This window comes from Carassius auratus, unplaced genomic scaffold, assembly GCF_003368295.1.
Source record: "Carassius auratus strain Wakin unplaced genomic scaffold, ASM336829v1 scaf_tig00029043, whole genome shotgun sequence".
Lineage (NCBI taxonomy): Eukaryota > Metazoa > Chordata > Actinopteri > Cypriniformes > Cyprinidae > Carassius > Carassius auratus.
Window position 1 is genome coordinate 28,892 of NW_020525737.1, and position 16,442 is coordinate 45,333.

The following is a 16,442-nucleotide window of genomic DNA, read 5'->3' on the forward strand; positions in this document are numbered from 1 at the left end:
AGCGTTCTTACATTAGATCAGGGTGATCAACCCTCTGGAACCAACGCTGAATCAAATTAGATTTATATTGTATGATAGTAATGCTAATGAAGCTATTTTGAGGCTACTTAAATTTGAACCCTTTTAAAGTTGTAGTATATTTGATACATAGTTTTCTATCACTGCCATGATCAACCCCTAATCTTTATACGATCTTAATACAAAATCTATTATTATTTGTTATTATATTCATATTATATTCTTTTCAAAATGTCCACCTCCTTGTCTTCTCCTCATATTTGATTATTTTAATAAAGGCAAAAAAGGAATATTTTATATTAATTCTGATATGTCAAAAATAATAGTTTGTGAATCTTTCATTAACTTACGCTTACTGCAGGGTTGCCAGGTTTTCACAACAAAACCTTCCCAATTGCTACTCAAAACTAGCTTAAAATGAGCTCAATTGCATTTCGAAGGGGCGTCCCCTTTAAAAATCACATTACGGGGGTAAAATACGCTGTTTTTGGTGAGGTTCCCCAGAAATATCGCGTTATTGGGGTTGCTTCAACCTACGGACATGAAAAACAAACCATGGGAGCTGTAAACTAGCAATTTATATACATACTTAAACATGTTTTTTGACTACTGTAGTGTAATTTTAAAGCTCTTATTTGTGTTTCCAGTTCAATGATTTTCAGGAGCAACATCTGAGACAAAACCCCTTACTGCTTGTCGTGTTTACAATCCTTTCCTTCATGTTTATCTCTTTCCCAGCATCTCCCACACCATAATAATCTCTATCATTCTGTCTTTCACTCAGGTGTAATACAGTCCACTTGTTATCCACAAGTTCGGCCAAGCAGGAAACTCATGTTTTTTACAACAGATGCAAGCGCACACTAGAGACGCTGTCTTCCCCTCACTGCTCCGAAACTTATTATTCTGCTTTTGAAACAGATGGAATCAAGTTTGTTTGTGACGTGCTGTGTTATTAAGTGCTTCATACTTGACTCAGTGCTTTTGTAACAAGGCCTTTGTAGTCGTCCATGTTGCGAATACAGATACGTGGCTTTGAAAGACATGATGTGGAAAAGGAAGTTAAAGAACCTACATAATGTATTTTAGCACACCAATGCTTGGTGTCTTGGGTCTTAGCTTGCTAATTTCCCCTCTGTTTCATGATTAACTTCATAATTAATTTTCTGCATGCACAGTGCTTATTGTCTTGGCACCCACCTCCAAGACAGAATAAGAGTTTGGTTGAAGTAACATGTTTAATTGCTGGTGCCAAATTATAATGAATTAAGCCCAAAACTGGAATGAGACCCTCAGCAATAATTGCTACTTTTCTCTATGGTGCAGCACTAATCTGAGGCAGGTTGATTCTCAGGAATCAATGCCATGTTCCTCTGCCTTTGTAACATTTTAGTGTACTTGGAGTACTTAATATTGAAACAATACACTTTACTGAATGTATTGTTTTCAGAAACTATAATTGCATATTAATGGAATAATTCAACCAAGAATTAAAATTTGCTGAAAATGTACTCACCCTCAGCACATCCAACTGAATAAGACAGTATTAGTAATAGTTTGTTTCTTTATCAGAACAGATTTGGAGAAATTTTGTATTATATGACTTGCCACAATGGATCCTCTGCAGTGAATGGGTGCCGTCAGAATGAGAGCCCAAACATCTGATAGAAAAATCATATACATCATATAAATATAACGCTTCCTCCAATAAAAAAAACGCCCAACCCCTGTTGCCCCTTGACATATTTGTTTAGAACCATTTTGGACTGTTTTTGCTGGTAAACAGTGCTCGATCTGTGCGTATTTATTTCTCTCCTAATTCAGACAATTACTTTCCAGACTTTACTGGAGAAAGCAATATTATGGATAAAGGACTCATATTTTAGCAGAAAGCGACAGTTTGAAGTGAAAAATATGTGTGGATTATAGTGATGTTTTTATCAGCTGTTTGGTTCTGATGGCACCCATTCATTGCAATGAATCCATAGGTGATTGATTGATATGAAAAAAAGAAACAAATAAGTTTTATACTAATCTTTAAATCTATCAGGTTTATATCAGGTAATTGTAATGTATCAGGTTTGACATAAAAAAACACTGTGAAAGGAAACATCAGAGGTTATTTTAATGTTCATTATAATGTGTGAAGCGTATGAATTTAAAATTACTGCAACAAGGTTAAAATAAATTTGCTTTTCATATTTAGTAATGAATAATTTACTTTGCAAACTATGACTACATAATAGGTTTAGAGATGGGGTCCAAACTTCAATGTGACCTCATTTTCAAGTCGACTTTTGTTCAGAATCCATTTCCATGTGATCAAAGACAAATATCGGTTTGTTTATCTGTTTTTTTTTATCTGACACAGGCAGGCTTCAGACCTCAGTGAAACATCATTCCTACACTCAAAGTCACAACTACATATCCCCTGAAGGACAGGACACTCTACATGCCACATCTCCACAGTGTCTGACAAATCAAAGTATGTCACATCAGTTCAAAACCCATCGGGAGCCAAACTCAGCATGGAATACATATTTAATCAGCTGATATGTGAGTGGCCTAAAGGGCTGTCCCAGTGACAGACTGTGGGCAGAAGAGAGCTCATTTCTCTCACACAGATTGAGGAAATTGAAAGAAATACTGGAGTCCATCACAGATCATTTTTTTACACCAGTACGCCGGCCTTATGACCTGACCTTGTGGAGTATTTCTCAAATTAAAAGCAATTGAAATCAAAAAGAATGACAAGACTGAGTACTTTTACCCTACAACCTGATTGCATCATTCTTAAGGCGTAGAAAAATTATCTTTCTCCAACTCAAAAGGATGTTTTCCCATCCTGAAATGATGCAGTTTTCCAGATGCATTTCTTTTTTCACACTATTGTCACCGAGCGTTTGCATGTGCTGTGTAATTATGGAAATAAGCTCTGTTGAGCCATCACAGCGAGCACGATCTGGACACCTTGTGAAATTGGAAATGAGTTAGCGTCGCTTGCCTGCCACAGATTTAGAAGATAGGAGTTCAGATTCAAAAGGATGCCAGAAGAGTGAGGGGAGATGCTTGTTGGGTTTTACTGCACTGAAATACGTTTGTGATTATGAAAAGGTTAAAGCTGTTAAATGTGAACAGTTTCTTCTGAAGTGAAAGCTCTTAAAGACAACAACAAATCGAAATTGGCCCCATCTATTTGCTTAAACATCCCTGGTCTTATTGTGAATAATCACTCATTGGTTGTAAATTAGAGGAGGCATATTAATTGTTTTGGTCTTAGGATCCCTGCCAATTATTATTATTATTATTTGCTTAACCACTTTAAAATGGCTTTTTGGTGCTTTTAGTCAGAACACGCAAAGAAAACGACACATACAGCAAGATGATATAACGTGACTTACCTGTCTTATCACTTGAAACAAACATCCATCCCTTTTTAAAAGTCTGTTGTAAAAGACTTTTCAGGTGTCCCCAGAATTTGCCTGTGAAGCTTCAGCTCAAAATACCCCACAAAAAATGTATTATATCATTTTGAAAATGCCTGTTTTGAGTAGAAACAAGAACATGCTATATAAAAGCATGTCTCTTTAAATGCAAATGAGCTGTTGCTCCCCGCCCTCTTTTCCTGCATAAGGAAGTGCCTTTAAAGCTCGTAACTGCTAGAAAAACATCTGTTTGGTTTTGATTATCATGTCTATCACTCTGAAATCATGTGATTTAAAGCCACATTAGTTTAAACTTCTGATAGAGGGATTTCTTAGCTCAAACATCCGTAGCAAGCGTATAGGAAGTGGCTGTGTTCTGACGATTTGTGCTGCCCGTTCAGATTGTGCTACCTCACATTAAAGGTACAGGTTGTTGGACCTGCCACTAGAGGGCTCACTACCTAAACAATAACAATTGCATGGTTTGATGGCGCTAAGAAGGAGCGTGGAATGATGGGATTTGTTGTCTTCTACCCAACCGCTGACGGCCATTAATCAGACGGAAAGATAAATCATGGATTTAACGCGAGTTCAATGATTAGCGCGAGTAGATTACATACAAAGTCAATGCAAAGACGCGGTCAGAATATGGATCAGACGCGTCCTCGCGCAGGTCTAGAGACGCGATGCCCGCGTTTGGCTTATATGCCCCATTATGCTAATCTTGTTGATCGTTATAATAGCATACGTTTTCTGTAAAGATACAAATCAAAACAACTCACCTGTCGAGTAAAACACAAGCGAGATCGGCATCTCTTTCTAGTTAAAGTTTGTCGTGAAGCTACTTCCGCATTAGTCCATGACACTGTTGTCATGTGGTTTCTACGTCAGTGAAGGAGGTAACAAAGGGTAACTAACGTCATTGACATGCGACTGCACTGCCCCGTGTCACTGTTTAGAATGGGAATTTTCTAATGATTTACAAGTAGTTGAAAACATTAGAGATATTGTTAGTAAACAGCTGGACAAAATATATAACACTAGCCTAGTGGTTTTTGGATATTTTACTGCAAATATCTTCCAAATTGTACCTTTAAACAGATAGGGAGCACAAATCGATAGCGATATCATAGCTACCCTTTACCTAAATTTAACCTTAAATTGATGCAAATATATTTTTGGTAGCAAAATCTGCTGGATAGCAATTTTGGTCGGTACACCTGCGTATGAGTACGAAGTTCCCTTTCACACAGGAGTTTATGTTAAAACATGCATAAGTTACAAATACACATTCGGTTATGTTTGTGAAGTAAACATCTGGAAAAGTGTATTAGATCTGTGTATCAAGCCACATCAGCACAATATACTGTACCTAGACAGCAGTCTATGCTGTTAACATGACCCAAAGAATAAAATAAAAGCAGAGAATCACTTTCTGCTCTGGACTGAATAATGTCTATGGCCTTAATAAGAAGACATTTCTTACTTGAATGCTGCTTTTAAATGCTCAAACTTAGCGTGCAGATAAACAGGGCGATAAGATTATGGCAGTGGGGCTGGTGAATTGTTATGTCACACAAAAGTGAAATACAATTTTACATAAATACATACTATATTATAGCCAACTCCAAAGTGAATTTTGCATAATAGGTGCCCTTTAATTCAGCTGTATCGTTAATGTTTTCAGCTTTCACTGAGAGGATGGATTCATCCCCACAAAGAGGAGCAGAAGGAGCTATTGATTTATTCTTCTAACTGTTATCCGTCCACTGCACTCTGCGGGATGAGGAGATGTTAATTAAAGGGCTTTACTTCAACAGCAAGGGCAAGTCAAGCTCTCCCCTCTCTCTCTCTCTCTTTCATATTAACTTTCCATTCCGGGTCCGTTTCTTCCACCTGCACATCATTTACCTTCAGCTCTTCCTCACAGGACTTAACCGTCCAAACAGGAATATGAATAAGACAGACCCGGCTCACGTCAGCTGCTCCCTCAGGAGACGTTTATGCTGTTTTACTGCTAGATTGGGTACTTATATAGGCTGTTTACTCACCTTTTATTGCTTCTATGAGACAAACGGGTGTTAATGACTCACAGGATGCTGGGTATTCAACTCAGAGAAAGGAAATTTAAATTTGTCCCCTACCTCAGGCTGTGTGTGCGCGCTTTTGTCCAATAAAAGGAAACGTTACTCCTCACTGACAAGCAGCTGTGTGTATGTGTATTATAGGGTTGTCATAGAGACAGCGCATTATTAAAGGTTTAGAAAGCAATTACCGGGTAAACATATGCTTCAGGTTTCTTACATGTGGAAATGATGAGCCAAACATGCATAAACACAGTTTAAAGTTTGAAAAGCTTGTTTTTAGTATATTAGCGTTAATGTTAATTTTAAGGTACACTCTGTAATTTTCTCCCCAATGAAACATTATAATACATTAAAAATGTCACTTTTTTTTAGATTTTTTTTAATCACATTTTATATTTTAACATTTCATATAGCCTAAACACACACACACACACACACACACACACACACACACACATATATATATATATATATATATAAATTTTTTTTAAGTACCATTTGTTTCTTGTGTAAAACGTGAAAAAATCGTAATGAAATTGTGTCGTGGTTGTTTAGCGCAATCTTATATTTACATTTACAGTAGACTAATATTTTCCCAGAATGCATTGAAAATCTACAGCAGCACACTGTTTACAGTGTATACAGTAGGAAACTGCTGAGAATACATACTGTGAAACAACCTAAATTCTCAGTAACATACTGTATGCAAATTGTACAGCAGGGAACTGTTGAGAATACAGAAATATACTGTAAAAACAACAATTATTTACGATGTACACAGTGTACTCCAGTCAATCACACGCCACATTCACATGTTGACCAAATTATGTTGCATTGATACAAAAAAAAAAAAATGTTTTAAAGATTTGCGTAAATGTTTTTAAAATCATACTCCATGTGTAATTCCAAGATAGTAGGTATAATAGTATAGTATTACAGGATAATAAGTTATCTACTGTATAGAAGGCATAAAAATCACTTTACAATTCAATGAGGCCCAATGACCAATCAATTTCAGTGAAAAAAAAGTTTGACTAGCGGTTGCTACAAAACTGATCCCGGGAGGTATTGTATTCCACACCATTTAAACGACAAATCTAATCAAGTCCACATTATTTTGAGACCTTCACTGTGTCGTAGTTTTTTGTTCAGCTTCTTTAGAAAACCAAGTCCTCTTTAGCCAATCAGCCTCAAGCATTCATTGGTATCCTAGCAACTATTTGGAATGTTTCCCTGCATCCCACTGTGTGGCCTTGCCACATCGCTGTGAATATGCACAAGCTCTCAGTGTCAGCTGCCCGTTGTGATGTGTAATGCATTGCCGGAACGCTTAATTAACCTAATTTTGCAATGGATGCCTGTGACAGATGATTATTTCATCAGAATGATGTATGTGTTTGATCATTAGCAGGAATGTGAGCTTATTAAACGGATGGGAGCGCGTGACTGGAATATATTTCAGAAAGAGCAAATTAAACCCTCATGATGGGTTCTTTTGGGTGAAAGAAAATAAGAATTTGCAGTGTTTATGTGGATGGTTGGTTGATCCATTTCCATTGAATCGGCAGTTTATCATTTCTACAACTTGTTTTGCATCTGCGCTTGAATTTCAGTCACAGTCTGAGGTCTGTGAGAAGCGAAGGGTATGAAATAAACAGAAAAGTAAAAGAAGAACTTTGGAGGCTCATCCTCCTTTGCATCTCGAGAAGTTTTACTCCTTAGAGAGTCCCCATGCTTTGAAGCCACCAACATGAAAAGACTCCATTAGATGATAAAGAAAACAGATCAAACACCTTTTTTCTAAACTTAAAGCCTGATGTTTCAATAGAAGTCACCTTTAAAATCACTCCTCAGTTCATTTATTCATTAAAGGAGAGCCATTTCATTCTTTCTTATAGAAGTTAGGCTTTGGTTAATCTCTCAAAAACATGTCCTCCTCACATTTTTATGCCAATTAAGGACAATTTGCCAGGTGTCCTGACATTTTCATTTGGAGGTTTGTTTATTTATTTATTTTGTATGAAAATACAATGGATTTATAATAAATAAAATACTAGCATTAATCAGTGTATAAATACATATTTACAAATAAAATGGATTTATAGGGAAAATGTGTGTAATTGTCACACATCTCAAGGAACTTGAGATGAAGATGAAAGAAAAATGTTAAAAGGACCCAAGAAAATATTTGTCAGTTTGCTCTGTTTCTAGTTATAACAAATCTAGTCACTGACACTTGACATAATAACTGTAGACATCGCAAACAATGAAATCAAACACTTCAGAGCCCTCAACACCTGTGCAAGACCTAAATATTTACTACAGGGACGCCAGTTGTTCTCTTAATTTGTTTTCACTTTAGTCATTTAAAACACTTGACTAGCGTTTACTTCATTCATCAGTATTCTGTTTGATTATTAAGTATGTCACTATTGCATGTGAGTGCTTATTTATTTGTATCATAATTAAAACTGTTCTAAAAAAGGTATTAAGGGCACAAATGTACATAACTATATTAAGCAAATAAAGTGTCAGCTGCAAAATACTGTGTATATTTAAGCAATTTTTAAACCAAAAGTACAATAAATTACTTTTTTACCAAAAATAAAATACATTTCTGTATGACATCCCTGTTCTTCCACTAAGAACTTCAAAAGTACACAAAAGCACTTAAAAAGTATCATACAATGATGCCATGTGACCTGTACATTATTAATAAATATCTTCTGAAGCCACGTGATAGCTTTATGTGAGGAACAGACTGAAATTTTCCTCTTTGCACTTACAGACATTATTTTGAACGGGTGTTTTGCATCATAGCTGTAAATGTATTGTGCTATTTAGCACAGCTGGAACGCTCTATCGACCAATCAGCATCCAGGACTGGACCTATCATTTATTCATAAAGGATACAGCATTTGCTGCTGTGGTTTGATGCGTTCGCTCTGCATTTACAGTATGTCTTCATTGACTCTAGTCGTCATGCTTTTCTTCTTTAATTATGATTGTAATAAAACGGTCTTGATTTTATATTGCCCATTCGACTTTCTGCAAGCTTGTAATTAATTTAGCAATTTAAATATAGTGTAAATTGATTTTTCACAGTCAGCTTTATTGAAGTGCTTAGGGATGCAGAAAGCTGCTTGCAGACTGGGCGGAGGTCAGAAACAAAGACTGCAGCACTGTCAAAGGACAGAGTCTTTAAATGCACAGAACTCAAACAATCCAAGTTATACACTATAAGTTGGTCATAATATTGTAGGGGTGGGTGATATAAGTAAAAATGTATATCACAATTTATGAAAGCTTGACAGAGCAACATGATATATTGGGATGTGACATTGGTGTAATATAATGTAATAGAATAGAATAAAGTCCCAATTGTCAGACAGTTATAAGAACACACTGATGTTGCAATTGTGATATATGACACAATAAGTCACAGTTGTGAGATTTAAATTCACAATTATCAATCATATTTACAATAACAACAAATTAAGTCACAATTGTGAGAAATACTTGCATTTTTGAACAAAAGCTGCAGTAATGAGAAATAAAGTGAAAGTGAAAAAGTGACGTGTGGTATTCCATAATTAGAATTTGTGTTCGTACATGTAGGCCTACTGATATTCATTAAAGTACATTGCTTGTGCAATGAATATAAAAACATAAAAACTCATACATGGGTATTTTTTCTTTTTAATTTCTTGAATTATAAGGTTATTTTACCAAGTTCTGATTGGCCAATCGCCGTTATTCTTTAATTATGTTAAGTTGATAATTTTAACATTTGATTTGCATGATACATTTTTAATAATACACATTATTAATCCAAAGGGGATGGTAAAGGAGAATTGTGGTTTTACTGAGGTGATGCCTTTTGTAATTTTGCATCTTCCCTTAATTCGAGCCCTGGATGCAAATGCAATAACAATAAAATTATTTGCAATTGTGACATCAGAATCATGAGAAATCACAATTTTCGGATATAACGTTGCACTTTTGAGAAAGTTGCAATAATTAGAAATAGTTCCTAGTTGCAATAAGAATGGAGTGAAAATGGAGACAAATAGTCGAGAAACAGTCAAAATAAAAGACAGAACGGAAATCTAACAAGGAACTTTAAATTTACAGCTGCTTTATTGAATCCATGGGAACAACATGGGGACAGCATGTTTAATTTGTTTTCTTGCTAAACATTTGGCTGCAACTAAGACAATGTGTGAATTAGAACTTTTCAAACAGCTACTTCAAACATCTCAAAGAGCTAACACAAAAACATTTTATGAATGTGACAGAACTCTATATCACAGAATATATATTTTAAATACATTCACTTTTTCCCTACATGCTGTTCCAAAAAACAGCACAAAATCTCCTCGACAATTACGGGATGTAAAATAAATGATTATTATTATTAAAAAAAAAAGCTCTTTTAAAAGAACATAAGTCTAAAAGTGGAGAAACTGTAGGTACAAAAAATGCAAATGTAGAACAAAAAAAAATCATCATAGACATAAACAAAATCTATGCTATGATCTGTTCATTTATTAATCTGACTACATTTGTTTTTTACTTGACAAAAACACAATGAATGACTCACAATTGAAACAAATGCAACACTGCAATTTAATACCTAGTACATGGTGTGATATCTGGTCTCACAAATGCAAATTTTGCAAAAGCTTGAAGGGATAACACACATGGGACACAGAACTTACCATCTCATTAACAAGCCATATGCTCCTTCCTCTCATGTAATCAGTTTGTAGTGTTTCACGTTTCTAGTAATCCATCTTCTTGTGCAAAGCAACTGAAGCAACAAATCAGTGGAATAAAATCACAAATGTGGAAGGCGTGAGTGTTTGGCAACGAAATATAGAACATCCAGAACAAGATAAACATGGGTAAATGTGACGTCACAAAATAGACCTTCGTTTTTAGTAACGAACAAAGATGTAATCTGCTTTTTTCTGAAAAAAAACTGTTCTTGAAAAATGCCAAAGTGATCATAAAAATTTCCTTTGTGCCATCCGGTATAAAAAAATATAGATATTGCAATGAAGAAAACTGATAAAAATGCCTTCGGAAATCTCGAAAAATAGCTACACTTAAAACACTCTGTGTTTTGGCTTTACTGGCTTTCCGTATGCCCTTATATGGACGTAGGCGGGTACAGGAAGTGCTCAGGGCTTTTGGATTGAGGTAAACTCACAGCTGATGGTGACGTAGAAAAGAGTAAATCCATTAAAAGTTTAGTACAGTTTTCTGTGGTGATGTTGAAACTGATTTGTGAGGAGGTGGAGCTAAATGGCGAAGTCATCGTGGGGGGTGGGGCTAAAGGCGGAGCTTCGAAGCAATTCAAGGCAATTGACAAGGATAAGCGTGCCGGTAAGGTGTTTCCAGCGTTTGGTGATTGGATTTTTCATCCGGTCCAGGCCCATGTGTAGTTCGTGGATGACGTCGCGGTAACTGTCGCCAATCTGAGCGGCCCACGTCAACAGGAAGTCATAGGCTGGTTTCCACATGGCCTAAAATAGAGATACAATAAATGGAGATTATATAATCTCATCGTATTCACAAATATGAACTGCAGGGTTGTGCATATATATGCATATATTACTACTAATTACAGAAGCACCTTTACTAACGAGATGCGCATGGAAATCACATTCAATTTTTTTTGCACAGCCATAAACTGTTCTCCTCTATACTGAAAGGAGGTTGTGTCCTCACCTCACTGTCCACCATCCCGGTTTTGTCTCTGTGTGGAGCCTCGTAGGCATCCATTTGTTGCTTGGAAACACGGGCGAGTTTTTCGGCGAGTTCCCTCCAACGAGGCGCCACTTCCACTGCCGTAGTCAGCAACACAAAGTCCATTATGAGTCGGGCCACTAATCCCTGACAATCGATCTTCAAAAGAGCCTGAGTAAGAGACCGAAAGAGGGACATTTTTTAAGTATCTACAAACACACAAGAAAAACAAGAAAGGCCAAACATGTACATTTGCTTGACTTAAATTGTATCTTTATCAGCCTCACACGAAGTAAAAAATGAAAATGCACTGCAATTTCACTAATATTTTAAGTCACACTTGACCTTAAACGTTTGTCTTTTAATTTATATTTCACAAGCAACACAATTAACATTACTGCTGCCCTCTGGCCCTGCATAAAGTGTTCATTATATCTCATAATGACACAATTAAAGAGATTCATTATAACGGTTATTAGGATGAAGATTGTTTCTATAGGGTGGTATATTGAGGTCTTCAAAACATGATGGGAGATCATTATAGCACCATGATAGACAATAGTGTATTGACACAAATAGGCCTTATGGGGTATTCACCATGATGTAACTGAATTTCTATATAACTTGAAGCAGTTTTTACATGTATGCCAGGCTTGCCATTCATTAATTGTATATTTTCATTCATGTCCTACAAATTCACTTTAGACAGTGAAATTGAGATTAAAAATTTTAATTAATTTTATATACATTTAATATTCCAAAATAGACAATGGAATAATAGATAATATAATGTGAAAATACTATTTTTTTCATATAAGACTTACAATAAACACATACAATATTTTTCTAAAGTTTAGGATCAGTAAGATTTAGTGAAGTGACATTCAGCCAAGTATGGTGACCCATACTCAGAATTTGTTCTGCTCTGCATTTAACCCATCCGAAGTGCACACACAGCAGTGAAAACACACACACTGTGAACACACACCCGGAGCAGTGGCCAGCCATTTATATGCTGCGGCTCCCGGGGAGCAGTTTGGGGTTCGGTGCCTTGCTCAAGGGCACCTAAGTCATGGAATTGCCAGCCCAAGTTTGTGCGAACCCACAACCCTGGGGTTAGGAGTCAAACTCTCTAACCACTAGTTTACGATCTTTCCCCATTTATCTTAGATTCACAAGGGCAGCATTTATTGGATCATCCTACTTTTCTGATTTGCTGCTCAAGAATTATGATCAACTTTGAAAACAGTTACGCTGATTAAAATATTTCTGTGGAAACTGCTTCTTTTTTTTTTGGATTTTTGAGATAAGTCCAAAATAAATACTTTCTAACATTATTAATTTCTTTTGATCTGTCGCTTTTGATCAATTCGCAACTTCTGTGTAAATTATTAATTTCATAAATATTTTATAATAGATTATAAATGTATATTGATTTTATTTTTCTAAGTAATATAAACTGTGAAACATTTTCTTCAGGATTCTTTGATGAATAGAAAGCTCAAAATAAACATTCTGTAACATTATAAATGTCTTTTGATCTGTCACTTTTGATCAATTTAATGTATCCTCTATACTTAAAAATAGTTAATACTGTTTAAAAGTTTGGGTCAGTAAATCTTCTTTTTTTCTGTGTAAATAATAAATATATTAATTTTGTATAATGATGTATTAATAATGTATTATAATATTTTATACTTTAAATATTCCTAAACTTGCTCTATATAATAAAAACAATACACGAAAGACCATATATATTCTTGCAAAACAGCTTAAAATTAAACCTGATAAGTTAAAAACAGCCAGTAATAACACACACAACACACACACACACATTCCTCCCAGCACACACACTATAGAAAGTGATCCAACCTCCCACAGGAGTGAAATCATATTGATGCCGAGATAAATGTGTTTTAAAATGAATGTAAAGGTGTAGCAGGAGAACAACAATCCATCCAGTCATGAAGAAAAGGATGGATAAGGTACAAAAAAAATGCAAGGTCAGGAATTTGTGGTCTTTGCTCTGTGGCCTCCACGGATGAGTGACTGAACCCTTCAAAGGACCTGACCCGACCCGGTTTCCTGCCACACACACAAACACAGCCATGTTTGGAATGAGAAGGGACCCCTGGGGTCCTGCGGAATGGAGCGGTAATCCTCATTCTCCTTCATGCTTGATGCCGAACGAGGGAAGAGAGGAAAGAAAAGCACAACTAGAGCCACGGGATATCTTCAGTGAGATGATAAGATGCATACAATCATGAGAACCGCCTCCCTGTTGGGTAAATAAAGTTGATGACTTCCTTTTCACTGCATTATGAGATACTGTACACGTATAAGTGAGAAGAGGGGGGTGGAAACTTCCGGAAGAATGGACTATGACTTCAAAAGCGCGATAAAGCTGTGAGGCCACTTCAGATTAATACCCCTGCAGCACTGAGGAATCTTTTGTTTGAGGAACGCATAAATATTCTTTACCGCAACTTCAGAAAGCTTCTGTAAATCTAAACCTTAATGACAGGTACTTTAGTCTGAGGGGGGAAAAGCCAAGAAAGTGCCCACTGAAGCTAAACGCAGGATTTTTGAATAGGCACCACATTACTGTTTATACATACAACTATATTTAACTTTATAAAAATATATAAATCTTAAAATATATAAAAATAAATATTAGAAATTAAATTAGAAAATATATGTTGTTTATCTCTTTTTTTTTTCCTAACTCTTTTCGCACTGAAGACAGTCCAGCCAGGACTTAAACGTTTCCTTTTTTTTAAACGTGTGCACAGTCACTTTTTTTGTTTATGCAGTTTTTGTTGTCACCTCTGTAAATCTTCAGGAATCAACTCTTGTTAAAAGGAATTTGAACCTTGCAATTAATTTGGTGTGTAGATGTTTTGCCTTAGCTTTTTGTATTTTTCTTCTGTTTATCGAATTTACGCACCCAGTAAGCCCACCCCCCTTAGCTAACGTTGCCGACTCGGACAAACGAATGGAATTGCTCACTGTCTCACAATGACAGCTGTCAATGGTAACCTTCTTCTGAGAAGTTTTTTAATACATTTGGGACACAGATGGACCTTGAAGTGGGACTTAAATATGCCATGGAGGGATATATAAAAGATATTTAAGAAATATTTAAAAATACAGATCACAATGCAAACGGGAGAATTATGTTAAAGTCGTCACAATCGCAATGACAACATCCCGGATCAACACTGTTCATATACCACAGAGTAAGATTAATTTAATTGAAATTTAACCAGATTAATATGTAGATGCACTCTCATATAGACCTTCGTTTATGCGTTTTTTGACTTTCACTGCACGATACATAACGCAAGAACAGTTCGCTATCTAGGTTTTTACGTTAGCATGGACTCACTAACATTAATGCTAACCTTAGCAAGTTTTAGCCCGAGATACCTTGCTGAAGCAAAAAATGACATTAATGTTCTGCTTGAGCAGATGAAAAGTGTAACTTTATGAGAGTGTGACAACCAAAAACATATAATTTTCGTCTTCATTGTGAACATTATCTGACATTTTTCTCTGTTTTGGTTGGATTTAGGAAATTGAATAAAATAAATGACATTGCCTATCCTCTCAGGTTGACTGAAATTAGAAAAATGTTTTTTTTTTTTTTTTTGTAGCATGAGCACCATTAAACCGATGTGAGCTTCGGATCTTCCAGTGTATCTCTATGGCGATGAAGCCTAAAGATGTCCAAGTGCCATTGGCTCATCCTGTGCTAAGAGGAGGGGCTTTACCGATAGGTCAATTATAAAAAAAAATTTTTTTTGCTTTACTTAATTGGTGCAGAATTTTTTCATAATTTTTTACTTACAGTAGGCTATTTGACAACACAGGATGCAAATGGTCTATGAATGCCGTAATGCTTTCCTGGAAAAGATCTTTCCATCTATTGTTTATTTCTCTGAACTTTTCCTCAATCTTGCTTTCTCTATCTCTCTTTCAGCATGCTTTAATTTGATTGTGGGCCAATCCACGCCTGATCTTCCAGGCAAATGCCCTCCCTGCGTTCTCAGCCAAGAGAAGACTCTTGTTGAAAGCACCCAAGAGGTCTGCTGAATCCTGACATTTGGGATGAGATGGCAAAATGTCAACAGTCATTAGAGGGAAAAATACGCTCAGTCAAACAGCCCCGGGTAATTTTCTTTCTTGCCAAATGGCTTTGTAATTTATTGTTGGAAGCCTCACCTCGCATAAATGATTGCAAGAAATGTACAGCATTGCATTACTCTCCCAACAACATCCCAGCTAACCTTTAATCAATGACAGATGAGTCGCTTCAGATAATTACTTGCAAAGATTTCAAATATGCAATTGTATTTATGTAACCTCTACAACACATTGTAAACCTTTCTAAAAAGATTGCTTCGAATTTACGGATTGTATGTTTTAGATTTTGCAAAAAAAAAAAAAAAAAAAAAATTATTTATCTGTAGAGTCATTATCTGGGAGTATAGGCGAAACAGTACTTTGTTTTGATTCACTAAAGTAACCAGCTCATAAGAGTAAATCATTCAGGAACCAGACTCGACCAGTCACTTTGTATGTTTTGGAATTTATACAAAAAAAAAGCCAGGTTCATAAGAGTAATTTGTTAGGAATTTAACTACACCAATCAAAATTACATCTTTTATTTCACTAAAAAGAATCATATCAAAAGATCCATTGCTTGAGGAATTCGACTACAACAGTTGCGCGTAATGAGGAGAACATTGTTTGAGACATATTGTTTTCATTCAAGAAAAATCATTAGAAGAGTCATTCTTTAAGGAATTTATTTTCATTGGTCGCTTTATGGTCTTTGATTCTCTAAAAATGATCACCCTTCTTAAAAGTCAGACCTATATCAGTTGTGCTTTTTATTTTGAATCACTAAAATCAACTGGTTTAAAAGAGTCATTAGTTGGGAAAAACAAACCACGGTGGGTGAACTTTATGCTTAGTTTGAAACAATTGGTTCATTAGAAATCATTTTGTTCAGAAATGAAACTACACTGGTTAGGGTGGTTATGATTTTGATTCACAAAACAAAAAGAAAGAAAGAAAAAAAAAAGAAAAATGAGAGGCATCTGCTTGGAAATCTGACTACATTGCTTGTTACAGTCTTTAACTTACTTAAAAA

General features: G+C 35.7%; 1 protein-coding gene across 1 annotated transcript; it reads right to left on the reverse strand.

The window, feature by feature from the left end:
• Positions 1-9,648: 9,648 nt before the first annotated feature.
• LOC113079736 (SH3 domain-binding protein 4-A-like) lies at positions 9,649-11,698 on the reverse strand. Its single transcript, XM_026251938.1, has 2 exons — positions 11,267-11,698; positions 9,649-11,061 (listed from the first exon to the last, which is right to left on the reverse strand). Exons 1-2 carry the CDS (start codon positions 11,480-11,482, stop codon positions 10,837-10,839), a joined length of 441 nt encoding a protein of 146 aa, XP_026107723.1. The 5' UTR covers positions 11,483-11,698; the 3' UTR covers positions 9,649-10,836.
• Between the last annotated feature and the right edge of the window lie 4,744 nt (positions 11,699-16,442).